This window comes from Colobus angolensis, unplaced genomic scaffold (assembly GCF_000951035.1).
Source record: "Colobus angolensis palliatus isolate OR3802 unplaced genomic scaffold, Cang.pa_1.0 Scaffold109, whole genome shotgun sequence".
NCBI lineage: Eukaryota > Metazoa > Chordata > Mammalia > Primates > Cercopithecidae > Colobus > Colobus angolensis.
The window spans coordinates 7620198-7635932 of NW_012111919.1; the positions used below are offsets into that span (position 1 = coordinate 7620198).

General features: G+C 46.2%; 1 protein-coding gene across 1 annotated transcript in view; it reads left to right on the forward strand.

Moving 5' to 3' along the window:
- Window positions 1–5860: 5860 nt before the first annotated feature.
- The window catches only part of LOC105518484, a 28683-nt gene continuing 18808 nt past the window's right edge, over window positions 5861–15735 (forward strand). Inside the window, 3 exon segments of the mRNA XM_011951494.1 lie at window positions 5861–5882; window positions 14865–15032; window positions 15035–15311. Coding sequence (XP_011806884.1) covers window positions 14867–15032; window positions 15035–15311 — 443 coding nt within the window. The 5' untranslated portion in view covers window positions 5861–5882; window positions 14865–14866.

Below are 15735 nucleotides of genomic sequence, written 5' to 3' on the forward strand. Positions count from 1 at the left end.
TTTTTCCGGGAAAATTGCCTATGGATTTCATCAGATGTTCTGAGGGATTCTGATCCCTTTATCATTGCACAAAATGGTGACTAGAAGGAGGCTTTGGCCTTGGAGCTGGGAGATGTGGCTTAGAATTCTCATTAGTTCTACATTGCTGCATGAACTGGACAAGCCACTTTATTTTTTGCTCTCTAAAATAAGGCAACAACCTTGTCTTGCGTGGTGATTTAAAAACAGGTTCACGATCGTGTTCACATATCCTTTGACACTCTTTCCATGAAAAAATGGAATCTAATTGTCCTTCCTTGTATATGGGCCAGGTTTGAGGAGACATTTCTAATTAATAGAGGCGGAAATGGTGCTGCGTGACTCCAGAGTCTAGGTTAGAAAAGGGGATGCGGCTTCGGCCTGGCTTGCTCTTGCTCAGGACGCACACCCCACGAGCCCTGAGCCCACGGAAGAGGTTCCAGCTACCCTGACACCGCCATGCTGGAGGGAGGTGTGGCTGCAAGGAGATAGACAGAGCTGTGTAAGGCACCTCAGCTGTGCCTGCCCCCTGCATCGGGTCTTCCCACCCCAGGCACAGGCATGTGAGTGAATGAGCAGCTTCAGATTATTATAGCCTCCAGCCTCCAAGCTGCCCCAGCTGAAGCCAAGTGGAGCAGAAACAACTGCCCTACCCAGCCCTGCCCACTTTGCATATTCATGAGCAAAACAAATACTGCTGTTTTGTTTTAAACAAAACAAAAACATGTGGGTGGTTTGTTGTGCAGGGTTAGGTAATATCTGGGCACCTTGCCTACCTTCAAGGGAAGTCGTAAGCATCACTTGGTATAATACTTTCACATGTCAGGTACTCGGCAGCACTGAATGTATGGGACCTGCAAATTGGCCAGGTGATGGGGTAACTGGGACCTGATGGGACTTCTGCTTAGTTACTAAGCCATCTAAGTTACTAGGAGCTTTCTGGACAAGAGGGTTATTTGCGCCAGCCCAGTGGGTCCACAGGTTTCCTGGAGCGGGCATGTGTCCCAGGCCAGAACCAGTCCCCTTGGGGGAAGACCGGAAAGGGAGGTGTTCATCTTCCTGTTGACGGTTGGCCGTGACAGGCATCCCAGGGAGAGGTGGGGAGCATGAGGAGGAACTGGGAGCAGTGGGCCGAGGCCGGGTTGGGATAGCAGTGATCCCAGCAGGCCCTGGAGCCTGGCCTCTCTTCAGTCCGCAGCCTCACTCTGTGCATTCTGTTATCATCGCTCAATCACCCCGACTATTTGCTGCTCTCGCTCCCTCACAGCCCAGGCACTCCTCCAGGGAAAGGACTGTATTCGGCAGATTTTGAAGCCCCAGAACTTAACACACAGCCTACGGGGAGTTAGGTGTCCAATAAATGTGTGTTGAAAGTTGAACTCGGTGCATCTTACCGAGTCGCCAATGCCCAGGACCAAGGACGGGGTGACCGGGAGGTGAAGTGGTCCCATCAAAAGTGGTTCTGTTGCGGGCATCAGAGGGAGCAGTGTGGGAGCCCTTCTCCCTGTGGGGAGTGGAGGCCTAGAGGGCAGTGCTGTCGCCTCAGGCTGAGTTTGGGGGTATCCCTGTTTTGGTTTGTACCCCATACTCCATGGCCAAATCCCTGTGGCAATAACTTGCCCAGTGCTGCTGGTCCTGTGGGATGAGGATCCCACTCCTGGGGCCCTGCTCCTCAGGGCCAGATCCCTGCCCACCACCCGGGCCAGGCCCCCGATCCCCTGCCCCACCACAGCTGACTGGCTGAGGCCCCCCTCCCTGGCTGGTCATACAGCTCTGACTGCATGTTCTACCCGCTCATGACTTCTCACACAAGGAAGTTTGCCCAGGCCCAGCACTAAGAGCCACATGAAGAGGCTGCAGAAGAAAATGATGAGTCGTCTGAGGCTCTTAGACCCTCAGGAAGCAACCCAGGCTGCCCTGTGCCCACACCCCAGCCTGGATTTCCTATCAGACACAGAGCTTTACGGCAGGAAAGCCTGCCCGCCAGAGCCTCGGGGCCCGACCGCTCCATCCGCCTGCCCTTGGCCTGGATGTCTGCCCGAGCAGATGCAATTTAACTTGCTGCAGGAGGAATATCTATAAAAAGTTAACATCATCATAAGAGCAGCCTGTCCACCCAGGGCTGAGCTGCTGGAGGGAGGCCCAGCAGCTGGGTCAGTCCCCACTTTGGAGACCACGACTCTAACTTCCAAACGTCCTTCCCATGCCCCCCACTCATCTCAAAAAGATGTCTTGACTCCTGATGTCAGAGCTCCCCGATGAGCAGCAGGGTGACCCCATGCTGCGTGTCACAGCCATCCCTCAGAAGTGTCCATGCCATGCAGGGAGGGACCTGAAGCCCCGTGCACTGGAGACAGGACTACATCATGGGGCGGCAGGTATGGTCCAGCGTCCTGCAGCAGCGGTGCGGGCTAGGCTGCCTCAATGGGGCTTCTCTCTGGGGCCTTTTAGTCTGAGAGAAAGTATGAGAGCAAGGAGGGTGGTGTTCCACAAGTGTGTGGACCGGCAGACCGCTATCTCAGGCCTTTGTTCGAGCGGGGATTAGGGGAAACGACTCCCATGGAGGAGACTCTTTGTTCGCCCCAGTCCAGCACTGCCTGATCCCCGTGTTGCTGGAATTGCCACTAAGCTTTAGGGAGGGGAGGTTCCAGGGGAGTCATTCTTGGCTGGGAAGGGTTTATCCCTCAGCCAAATGCTGCTCACAGCTGTGGTGGCCCTGCAGCACCCTCCCTCCTGTGCAGTGCTCAGGGCCCCCCCACCCTACCCACCAAGTTGGGAAAGGTAAAGACAGCAAGGTGAGCTGTGGCTGGCTCATGGAGCCCACTGTGTCCATCTTCAAGTATTTGGAGGGCTTTTTTCTTTCTTCCCACACTGCCCACATCCCCTTTTCTGGGCCTGGCCAACCCCTATATCCTTGGCACACAGCGATGGCCACGGATGGGCATTGGACTCCATGTGAAGAGACAGAGACTCAGCCTCATTCCACGCTGGCCTCATGCTGACAGGGGCCGACTGGCCGATGTGATGGACACGTTCCTGGGATATCTTCTGTCTGTGAAATCTGAAGTCAGACCCCCTCATTCTCTGGGCAGAGTCAGAGAGAGGATGGATAGGACATAACAGCCAAGGCAGGGCCTGAAGAAGAGGAGCAGAAGGCCTGAGTGGCCATGCCTGGATACAGAGGGAGGCCTGAGTGGGAGGCTTGCTCCCCTGTGATCTCAAGAATGGGTCCCTGTGAGGACATCTGGGGACAAGGGGGTAAGAGGAATGGAGTGGAGGAGGCACAGGGGACCTCCTTCTACTGAGGCTTCCAATGGACTGGGAGACATGACCCTGGAATAAAGGACTGTCTGTGGTTGCTTCAGGGCTCTCTGTCTGTGCCTGAAAGACTGAGAGGAAGGTGTGCAGTGGTAGTAACACAGGCCAGGTGTGGTGGCGCACCCCTGTAGTACCAGCTGCTTGTGAGGCTGAGGTGGAGCATGGCTTGAGCCCAGGAGTATGGGGCTGTAATGAGTTATGGTCACACCACTGCAATCCAGCCTGGGTGACAAAGCAAGACTCCCTCTCAAAAAAAAAAAAAAAATTATAACACCATTAAGAGCAAATATGGAAGCTAGACTACCTTGTACACACACACACACACACGTTGGAATGCTCAGAAGCTCTGAGCAGGGCAGGCAGTAATTATTATGCACCTATTGTATCTCTGTGAGGCCACTGAGGAAGGAGAGGTCTCTCTGCTGTAGAGGGATTTCAGTCTATCCAGGAAGGACACACACACACACACACACACACACACACACACACACACCAGACACCCAGGCTAGAAGGTAGTGCATGAGTAAGCATTAGACAGTGGCTGTGTCACCCTACTCTATGGATGTGAGTAACGGGGCTGATCAATGCCATGGGGCAGGCGGGGCTCGTGAATCTCTTTCTTCTTGGTTTGGTTATGAACCACAGCCACCCTTTTCCAGACATGAGCATCCACAGATTTCTGAGGCCTTTCTCCCTAGATTGTGACAGGCTCCTGCGGTCTAATTGAAATGAGAGTGCGTCTCATTTAAACCCTGCTCCCTCATGATGTCCCTGGCAGGCAGGGTCAGCCCCAGGAAATGGGGAGAGTTGAAGTGGGTTCTACCGTAGAGCACAGAGACACAGCGGCATGGGGCGGGGGAGGGGAGCTGAGCACACAGGCCAGTGCTGTTATGACCACGTGCTCCTGCTTGGCCTCTCAGCTCAGAGACAGGGAGCATTGCTTGAAGTCCTCTGAAGTCTTGGGTTGAAGATCCCCATCCCCTGAAAAGAGCTGAGTTAGTAAGTGGAAGGGGTCAGTCATGCTTTGCTGAACCTGACAAGGTGTGTGTGTGTGTTATGAGTGTGTATATATGTGTGGTGCATATGTGTGGCGTGTGTGTTGTATATGCATGTGGCGTGTGTATATGGTGTGGGTATGTGGGGTGTACTATATGTGTGTATGTCTGTGGTGTGGTGTGTGTGTATGCTTGTGTGATGTGTGTGGTGTGAACGTGGATACATGTGTGTATGTGTGTGCTGTGTATGTGTACAGTGTGTGTGTCTTGAGTGTGTTGTGTGTGGTGCGTGTGGGTGTGTGTAGTGTCTGTGCTGTATGTGGTGTGTTGTGTGTGTTGTGAATCCATGTTGTAAGGGAGGTTTGAGTGTGTTGTGTGTTGTGAGTGTGATATGAATGTGGTGCGTGTACTGAGTGTGGTGTGTGTGGTGTGGGTGTGGTATGAGTGTGCTGTGTGTTTTGTGTGAGTGTGGTATGAATGTGTGGTGTGAGTGTGGTACTGTGGTATATGTATGTGGTGTTTCGTGTGAGTGGGTGTTGTGTGTTGTAAGTGTGTATTGTGTGGTATGAGTCTGTGATGTGAGCATGTTATGTGTGGTGTGTATGTGATGTGAGTGTGTGGTGAGTATGGTGTGTGTGTGGTGTCAGTGTATATTGAGTATAGAACGAGTGTGTGTTGTGTTGTGAGTGTGGTATGGTGTGAGTTGTGTGTAGTAAGTGTGCCCTGAGGGCGTGTTGTGTGGCATGTGTGTGTTGTTTTATGTGTTGTGAGCGTGGTGTGTGTTGTGAGTGTGGTATGTGTATGGTGTCAGTGTGTGTTGTGAGTATAGTGTGTGTGTTGTGTTTGGGAAGTGTGTTGTGTGTTGTGAGTCTGCTGTGTATATGGTGCAAGTGTGTTGTGAGTGTGATGTGTGCGTGATGTCAGTGTTGTGAGTATGGTATGAGTGTGTGTTGTGAATGTAGTGTGTATGTGGTGGGAGTGTGTGGTGAGGGTGATGTGTGTGGTGAGTGTGGTGTGTGGTATGTGTGTGGCGTGAGTGTGTTGTGAGTGTGGTGTGTGTATATGGTGTGTGTGGTGTATATGTGGTTGTGTGTGGTGTGTGGTGAGTGTGGTGTGTGGCTGGTGAGCGTGTTGTGTATGTTGTGACTGTGGTATGTGTGGTGTGTGGTATGTGTGGTGTGTGTGGTGTGTGCGGTGTGTATGTGGTTGTGTGTGGTGAATGTGGTGTGTGAGTATGGTGTGTGTGTGGTGTGTATGTGGTGTGTTTGGTGAGTGTGGTGTGTGGGTGGTGAGTGTGTTGTGTATGTTGTGAGTGTGATGTGTGTGGTACGAGTGTGTGGTGAGTGTGCTGTGTCTGTAGTGTGTGTGCTGTGAGTGTGGTGTGTGTGGTGTATATGTGGTTGTGTGTGGTGAGTGTGGTGTGTGTTGTGAGTGTGCTGTGTGCAGTGCGTATGCGGTTGTGTGTGTGGTGAGTGTGGTGTGTATGTGTGGCGTGTGGTGTGTGTGTTGTGATTGTGGCGTGTGGTGTGTGTGTTGTGATTGTGGTGTGTGGTGAGTGTGGTGTGTGATGTGTGTGGTGAGTGTGGTGTGTGGTGAGTGTGGTGTGTGTGTTGTGTTTGTTGTGATTGTGGTGTGTGTGAGTGTGGTGTGTATGAGTGTGGTGTGTGTGTTGTGAGTGTGGTGTGTGATGTGTGTGGTGAGTGTGGTGTGTGTGGCGTGTGTATAGTGTGTGTGGTGTATGTTTGGTGAGTGTGGTGTGTGGGTGGTGTGTTGTGTATGTTGTGAGTGTGTGTGGTGTGTATGTGTAGTGTGTGGTGTGTGTATGGTGTGTGTGGTGTGTATGTGGTTGGGTGTGGTGTGTGGCGTGTGTGGTGTGTGTTTGGTGAGTGTGGTGTGTGGGTGGTGAGTGTGTTGTGTATGCTGTGAGTGTGGTGTGTGTGCTGTGAGTGTGGTGTGTGTGAGTATGTGGGGATGGATCCTTGAGAAGGACCAGGACATCTGCCGCTGTGGCCTGGCAGAGGACCTCTGCTCAGCATGGCCAGGGAGGGTAATGAAAGGAAAAGTGACAAAGCCTGAGGTCCCCTTTGCGGGCCAAGCTCCCGCCCTTCTATGGATGGAAGAGGTTTCCTTGCCTGGCTCAGTGCAGACGGGAGAGGGAGGTGGAGAGGAGGGCCGAGTTCAGCTTGATACTCGTAAAACCTCTTCCACTGAGTGTCTCCGGGCTCAGGTCCCTGTGGAAAGCCTTCAACATCACGTAGCGGAATCCTGAGTGTTCCTAGCTCCTCTCTATGTCTGTAATACACTTCCCTCCCAGGCCACGCTAGTGCCCTCCCCATCACAGCCAGGTGGAAGACAGGACACAGGAAACCGGAGAGTCAAATGGCCAAGCCAGGGTTGTGGGGAGGGCAGGGGTGTCTAGTGTCCCGGCTGGAGGCTGCTCTCAGCATGCTGTGGCCTCCTCAGGAACTTCCACATCCCCTGATCATCTTCTGCCCAAGTCTCTGGTGGGGGACAGGCAGCCAGAGTGACATCCCAGGGTCTCTAAGCCATGTCCAATTCACCCACATTCCAGGGAAGGCATGGGAAGTAGGGCTGCCTGATAAAACACAGGTCACTCGGTTCTATTTAAATTTTAATCAAATAATAAATTCTTTTTAAAGGATGAGGATGTTCCCAATATTGCATGGGACATACTTATACTTAAAAAATCCTATTGTTTATCTGAAATTCAAATTAAACTGGGAGTGCACTGATTTTATTTGCTGAATCTGGCAAACTTCACTTGAAGGGAAACGACAGTTATTGTCATGCATCATTGAGAGAGCCCTTTCTATGTTCCAGGTACTGGGCTGAGTCTTTGAATGTGTTATTTCCATTTACACCTCCCCACACCACTACCCTGCACCCCAAACTTGGATCCTTTGCTTACCACATTTAAGATTTCTGCCTTGTCTTTTGCACACTACCTGTACAATTTCTTATTTCTTTTCTTTAAATCAATTTTCTTTTAAATCAATTACCTTTAGAAAAGCTTAAATCCACTAACCTTTTTTTTTTTTTTTTTTTTTTTTTTAAGACAGAGTCTCACTCTGTCACCCAGGCTGGAGTGCAGTGGTGCAATGTCGGCTCACTGCAGGCTCTGCCTCCTGGGTTCAAGCAATTCTCGTGGCACGTACCACCACGCCCAGCTAATTTTTGTATTTTTAGTATAGACAAGGTTTCACCACGTTGGCCAGGCTGGTCTCCAACTCCTGACCTCAAGTGATCTGCCTGCCTTGGCCTCCCAAGGTGCTGGGATTACAGGTGTGAGTCACCGTGTACAGCTCAAACCCACTTAACCTTTAAAGGAAGTTTTATATTCATTATCACTTGTCATGAATATCTGCAAAATTCAGTACGATGTTATCATTGCATTGCCTTTTGGATACCCTTTTTGAGGCTGAGGCATTCTGAGGAGGAGACTTTCTCCTTATGTCATCAGGCAAATTTGGGGGAAAAGAAAAAAGAGATGTATTTCTCACTGTGTTATTTATCTTGTTTAAAGGTATGGCCATGTACTGCATAAAATAATCTATTCTACCACCCCGAATCTCCAGTGATGAGCATTCTACAATTTAGGGAACTGGGTAGAATTATTATCCATATTTTACAGATGGGAAAATAACTATAATCACAAAGCTAAGAAGCTAAATCAACTTCATTAGTAGCAAACCCTGAATTTGCATGGTGCAACTGAAATCAGTATTTCAGGCAAGGAAGAGTAGGTGGGATTCCAGCCTCGAGTCTCCTTTCTGAGGAACTTTCTCATTCTGCTTCCCACTGACACCTCTGCAAGATGCTGGCCCCAGGGTACCCATCCTGCCTCGCTTGGCCTCCTGACACAGACTAGGTCTCTCACTGACACCATGATGAATCCTGAGTGAGATAAGCAAGGAAATAAACAGAAGCCAAGGATCACACACATGATTAAGCTCCGCCAGCTCACTTCTAACCCACAGATGTGATCTACAGCTCTCTTGCTCCTCAGACTCCCAGACCATCCCACTCCGCCCCGCACCTCATGTGCCTCCCAAACCACTGGCCAGACCCCTCAGTTTCTGCTCTCTGGCCTGCCTCCCTGTACAGGGTGTCATCACTCGCCCTGGTCTCCTTCATTCCTCAACCCCTTTGCTGCCCAAGCCAGGAATCTGGTTCTAACCTGTCTCCTCCATACGAATCTCTCATCTTGTCCTCAGGGAGTGCTCAGCCACCTGACCCCCATCACCAAACCCAGGGTTTAATGATCCTCTAATCTTTTAATGACTATAGCATCCATTTACCAAGTTGGGCTCTGCCTTGGTCACAGAGTCAGGCACTTGTCCCCCTGAAGAGAAAGGCAGACCTCGCCTGTGAGAGACAAAGGTGAGGCAGCAGGAAAAATGGGGCTGTAGTTAGGTCTTCTTGGAGCCTCGCTGGGAGGCCATGAACTGTCTGCTGGGTCCACACTCTGTAAGCCAAAGGGAGACCCCGCAGCTCCACTGTCTTCACACTTGAGAGCCTTCCCTGGAGTGGAAGCTTTCTGTGCCTGGCACTTAGAGCCGGGGGACCTGCATTTGGCCCCAGGCTTCCTTCTCTGAGCTTCAGTCTCTTCTTCCATAAGATGGTTCAAACATTGCTTACCACAGAGGGTTCCTGAGTATCTCATGGGAACAGCTAGGTGAAAGGCTGTGTTCCTATACGATAGTGACCACTTGATATTATATGTTAACAACTTGTCTGTACAGCACAATTAAAATTCACAAAATATTTAGTACCAGTCCTGAAAAGAAATGGAAGAAACTTACGAAGAAAACAATAAAACGTAATGATGAACATGAAAGAAGACCTAAATAAAGGGAGATATATATTCTACTACACTGGGAAATTTCAATATTATAAAAATATCTCTTATAAAATTATCTATAAATTTGGTGCAATACCAACAACCATCTCACTGGAATTCTTCATTAAAATAGACAAGGTGATGATTTTATTCACATGGAAGAAAAATGCATAAGAAAAGACCTTTGAAAAGGAAGAACAGTAAAGGGGAACTTATCCTGCCAGATATCAAAACTATTAAGACTGTGGCCAGGCATGGTGGCCCCCACCTGTAATCCCAGCACTTTGGGAGGCCAAGATGGGCAGATCACTTGAGGCCAGGAGTGTGAGACCATCCTGGCTAACACAGCAAAACCCCGTCTCTATAAGAAATACAGAAAATTAACCAGGCATGGTGGTGTGCACCTGTAATCCCAGTTACTCGGGAAGCTGAGGTATGAGAATCACTTAAACCCAGGTTGCAGTGACCCAAGATGCTGCCATGCACTTCAGCCTGGGTGATAGAGCAAGATTCTGTAAAAAAAAAAAAAAAAAAAAGATTAAAAAGATAAATTGAGGCACAACAAAATGTCAATACATTTATTTGAGCAGACAGGGATTTATGAATTGGGTTCCAAACCAGAAGTGGTTGGGAAGTTTTCACTGAGGTAATATAAGAGGGAGGCTTTTATAGGGTGAAAAGGGAAGTAAAGCAAAAAAAAAATTGATTGGTTGTAGTTATACACTTGCCTTCTTTGGTTTACCCTGTTGGAAACTACTTCTAGTTAGATAAGTTTGTTGGCTGCTTCTGATTGGTTGAGCTTAAATTCTATTTTTCTTTAACAGAGGCATTTGGGGCCAGGCATAGTGGTTCACACCTGTAATCCCAGCACTTCAGGAGGCTGAGGCAGGATGATTGCTTGAACCCATGAGATCGAGGCTGCAGTGAGCCAAGATGGCACTACTATACTCCAGCCTGGGCAACAGAGCAAGATCCTGTCTCAAAAAAAAAAAAAAAAAAAAAGGATTTACAAGAAATGGCCCAGGTTAAGTTTCACTCATGTTTACAAATCAAGCAAGGTTAAGGTCACTTATCCTAACTGCCTTTGTCTATGTGGGGATTCTTCAGATCTGGTCTCCATTTTAATTTACTTTAACAAAACATATTATGAAGTTATAGAATTAAAAATAATAAAGGAATAAACAGACAAATAGACCAAAGGAATAGGATAGTGAGTGCACGAACAGACCCCCGAATATGTAGAAACTAAATGTACGATACAGTTGGTATTTCAGACGAGTGACAAAACATTCAATTAAAAATTTTAGGAGAAACAACTGCAAAAAATGAAAATCAAGTTTAATTTCTACTTCACACCAGTCATAATAATAAACTCCAGGTTACTTAAAGAACTAAATATGTTTTTTTAAACTGCAAAAGAATTAGGATAAAATGTAGGAGATTGTTTTTGTGGTTTTGTGATAGACAAAGCATATGAGGTAAATAATATACATATATTTTTGAAAAAGAAGAACTAAGTGGGAATTAGCCTACCCAATTCCAAGATGTTATATAGCTGTGATAATTAGGACTGTGTGGTATTGGTGGAGGGATGGAAGCATAAATCAATGGTAGAGGATGGAAAACCCAGAAATAGACCTACACAGATATGCCCAACTGAATTTCGAAAAAGACGCAAATGCAATCCAATGGATGAAGGATAGCCTCGTAAACAAATGGTCCTGGAACCACTGAACATCCACAGGTAAAAAAGTGAAACTTGACCTAGACTCCGGGCTGTATACAAAAATTAACTCAAAATGAATCACAAACATAAATGTGAAACCTAAAACTACAAAACTTTTAGGAAGAAAATACATGTGAGAAATATTTTTGTGGTTTTGGGCTAGACAGAGTTCTCAGCCTTGACACCAAAAGTATTATCCATAAAAGGAACATAAATAAATTGGGCTTCATCAAAACTGAAAACTTTTGCTTTGTTAAAGACCTTGTACAGAGAATGAAAAGACAATCCAAAGATTGGGAGAAGATATTTGCAAAACACAAAGGACTAGCACCTCGAATACATACATTTCTCTCAAAACTGAACAATAAAAAACAAAGAATCAAATTCAAAAATGGGCAAAAGACATGAACAGACATTTAGTCAAAAATGGTGTACTTCTGGTTATAAGCACATGAAAAGATGGTCAACATCCTTCGCCATTAGGAAAGTGCCAAGACTATCACATGAGATTTTACCACACATCTATCAAAATGGCTAAAATAAAAAATAGTGACAATATCAAATGCTGACCTCCTAGGATACGAAGAAATGGATCACTTATATTTTGCAGATGGGAATGTCAAATGGCATAGCCACTGGAAAATCGTTTGGAAGTTTCTTAAAAAACTAAGTGTGCAACTATCACAAGTCTTAATTGTACTTTTCAATATTTATCCCAGAGAAGTGAAAACTTAAGTTCACACAAAAACTTGTACAAAAATATCTGCAAACTGAAAACAACCCAGATATCCTTCAATGAATGGTTAAGCAAATGGAGTGCAACCACACCGCGGATTACTTCTCAGCAATAAAAGGGAACAAGCTATCGATACACAAAACCACCTGAATAAATCTTCAGGGCATTATGTTGGCTGAAAAAAATGTCCATCTCAAAAGGTCCCATACAGTTGATTCCTTTTATACAACATTCTTGAAATGACAAAATGATAGAAATGGAGAACAGACTAGTGGTTGCCAGAATTAAAGAGGGGGTGGCAGTGGGTGGGGGAGTGGGGAAAGGGAAGTGGGTGTGGCTCTAAAAGGGCAACACAAGGGCTCTTTGTGGTGGGAAAATCATTCTGTATCTTGACTGTATCAATGTCAAGTCCAATGTCAGTGTCCTAGTTGTGATATTCCAAGATGCTACCATTGGGGGAAACTGGGTAAAGGGAACATGGATCTCTCTATATTACTTCTTACAACTCTATGTGAATCTACAATTATCTCAAAATTAAAAGTTTATTTTAAAAAACTACAAAAGAATTAGAAGAAAATATAGGATATTATTTTTATGAATTAGTGATGGGGAAAGCTTGTGCAATAAGGCAGTTAATATAAAAGCATTAAGGAAGATATCAATAAATTTAACTACATAAAAGGATACCACCAACATGACCCAGTGCAGTGGCTCACATCTGTAATCCCAGCACTTTAGGAAGCCAAGCGGGGAGGATTGCTTGAGTCCAGCAGTTGGAGACCAGCCTGGTCAATAGAGTGAGACCCTGTCTCTGCAAAAAAAAAATAGCCAGGTGTGGTGGTGCACACATGTGGTTCCAGCTACTTGAGAGGCTGAGGCAGGAGGATCACTTGAGCCCAAGAGTTTGAGGCTATAGTAAGCTATGATTGCACCACTGCACTCCAGCCTGGGTGACAAAGTGAGACCCTGTCTCTTAAAAAAAAAAGACACCATCAACAAAATTGAAAATTAGCAACCAACTAAAAAAATTGTAATAATTACAATATACAAATAATATTCAAAATATGTAAAAATCTGCTATAAGTCAATATGAAAAAGTAAACAATGCTCAAGAAAACAGGAAAAGAATATGAAGGGAAAAATCACAAGAGGAGAGATTCAAATGGCCAAAAATGTATGGGAAGCTGCAATATCCCTGATAATAAAGGAAATGTAAATTAAAATAATGAAAGATCATTTTTTATTCTACCAGACAAGCAAAATAGTAAGTTTGATTGATTGTAGGGTGGGTGAAGATGTGGGCAGTAGTCTCATATTCTGCTGATGGGAGTATCAATTGGTGAAGTCACTTTGGAGGGCAATTTGATAGAAGCTACTAAAACTTCAAGTGTACTTCCCTTATGATCCAGCAAATCTACTTCTTAGTGTATCTCCGGAGAAACAGTCATGTGTGCATGAGGCAGCAGGCAAAGAATCCTTGCTGCAGCTTTCCTTGTCGTAGTAAAGAACTGGAAGTGACCTAGCTGTCATCACTGGGGAATAAACTCTGGTGCATCCATTCTGCGGAATGCTGAACGTACAGCACATAGGAAAGAGACAAAGCAAGTTGCTAAATAATACACAGAGAATGATAGACACCATTAATATAAGCACACACACACACACACAATTTCTGGAGGTAATTTTCATTTTATATGCATAACCACAAACCTCAAATGGTCACGCAACACAACCTGGTAATTCTAAAATGTTTCTCTCTAAGTTTCTTTTCTCTGTCTAAAATGATTATTTTGTACATTCTCGCACTTCCCATCTCCCACATCACATCCAGCTGATGACCTTTCTTAACACTTCAACTAAAAAAAATTCAGAAGCCCTCAGCCAGGGACAACTGTGCCTCCCACGATGAAATCTCCAATCCTTCTCGAATATGTGCCAACATCAATTTTCCCTCACCCTGCCAACCTCCCAACCTCCCTCCAGCTCCTTTCAAAGGACAATCCCTTCATCTGCTATCACCTTGCTAAAGACTTTGCTCCTGCAATTATCCTCTCTCTCCTGCATCATTAGATTCCCCCTCCCTACTCCGTCATTCTTGTCAGTACACAAACATGCTCTAGTATTTCCCATATTCAAAAACAAATCTCCTTTCACACATACCTTTCTTACCGTGTCTTTGCTCATTGGGGCAGACAGACAACTGTCCACCAAAAATCCATGGCCTCTTTGCACAGTGTAGCGCTGCTGCTGGCAGTGGCTGCCCAGCCAGGGACCACACTTCCCGGTTCCTTTAGCATACTCATGGGAGCATGAGACTGAGGTCTGGATAACAGAATGTGGGCAGAAGTGGTGTATGCAACTTCCAGGCATGGCCCATAAAATTCTACACGATCCTCCACATTCTCTTTCCTCTTCTGCCAGGTTGATGTTGACACCTAGGGAAACTAAGGGTGCCATGTGTTGAAGATGTCTAGGCCATAAGGTAAGTACTTGGATCCCTGAATGACTGTATGGAGCAGAGCTCTATCCTCACTTCTCCCACTCCTATCACTGACTGGAATTTAAAAGAGGAAGAAATAAACTTCTATTTAGTTAAACTGCCTAGATTTTGGTGGTTTATTTGTTATAACATCTGTCCTTATCTTAACTAATACACTCTTTATTTATAACAAGACTTCTCAAAAGGGTTGTCTCTATTCCCTGGAGCCAGATCAACCAGTTTTGTCTGGGTTCAAATTCCAGTTTTATCATTTCCTAATGTGTGTGATCTTGGGCAAATTACTTAAAGATCTATACCTTATCTGTAAAATAGGATAATAATTGTACCTACCTCAAACAGCTATTGCACAGATTAATATATGTAAAGCACTTAGATCAGTGTCTCGCACATGGTAAGTTTTATATAAATTCAGCTATTATTATCATGTTAAGCCACTCACACTATTCCAGCTCCCTTCTGTCTCCACCACTCTACTGAAACTGCTCTTGTCAAGATGGTCTCTGTGCTGCAAAATGCAAATGTACATTTCTCTTGCCTCACTTGATTCAACTCTCAGCAGCAACTGACACAGGTGTCTGCTGCCTCATTTTAAAAAGCATCATGGAAGAGAGATTGCAAACAGACACAAATGCATTTCCTTTTTGAAATAATTTTCTTCCTTTTTCTGGTTGCAGTGCCGTGCAGTGAGGATCTCTAATATATGCCTGTAGCCATGCTGTCCAAGGGCCTGCTGCAATATGCACAGGTCTTTGGATGCAAGAAAAGGGCTACAGCTGTGACTCACAGCAAACACAGCAATGGCCTCATCAAGGTGAATGGGTGGCCTCTGGAGATGATCGAGCTGCGCATGCTGCAATACAAGCTGCTGGAACCACTTCTGCTCTGGGCAAAGAGCGATTGGCTGGTGTGAACATCTGTGTCCATGTGAAGGGTGGTAGTCATGTGGCCCAGATTTATGCTGTCCATCAGTCCATCTCCAAAGCCCTGGTGGCCTATCACCACAAATATATGGATGAGGCTTCCAAGAAGGAGATCAAAGACTTCCTCATCCAGAATGACCAGACCTTGCTGGTAGCTGGCCTCCTTCGCTATGAGTCCAAAAAGTTTGGAAGCTCTGGTGCCTGTGCTTGCTACTAGAAATCCTACCAACAGGCCAGGTGCAGTGGCTCACACCTATAATACCAGCACTTTGGGAGGCTGAGGTGGGCGGATCACCTGAGGTCAGGAGTTCGAGACCAGCCTGGCTAACATGGTGAAATTCTGTCTCTACAATAGTACAAAAATTAGCTGAGCATGATGGTGGGTTTGTGTAATCCCAGCTACTCAGGAGGCTGAGGCTGAAGAATCACTTGAACCTGGGAGTCGGAGGTTGCAGTGAGCCAAGATCGTGCTATTGGCACTCCAGCCTGGGTGAGACAATGAGACTCCATTTCAAGAAAGGAGGGGGAGAGAGAGAGAGAGAGAGAGAGAGAGAGAAAGAGAGGAAGAGAGAAGAAAAGAAGAAAGGAAGAAAGGAAAGAAAGAAAGAAAGAAAGAAAGAAAGAAAGAAAGAAAGAAAGAAAGAAAGAAAGAAAGAAAGAA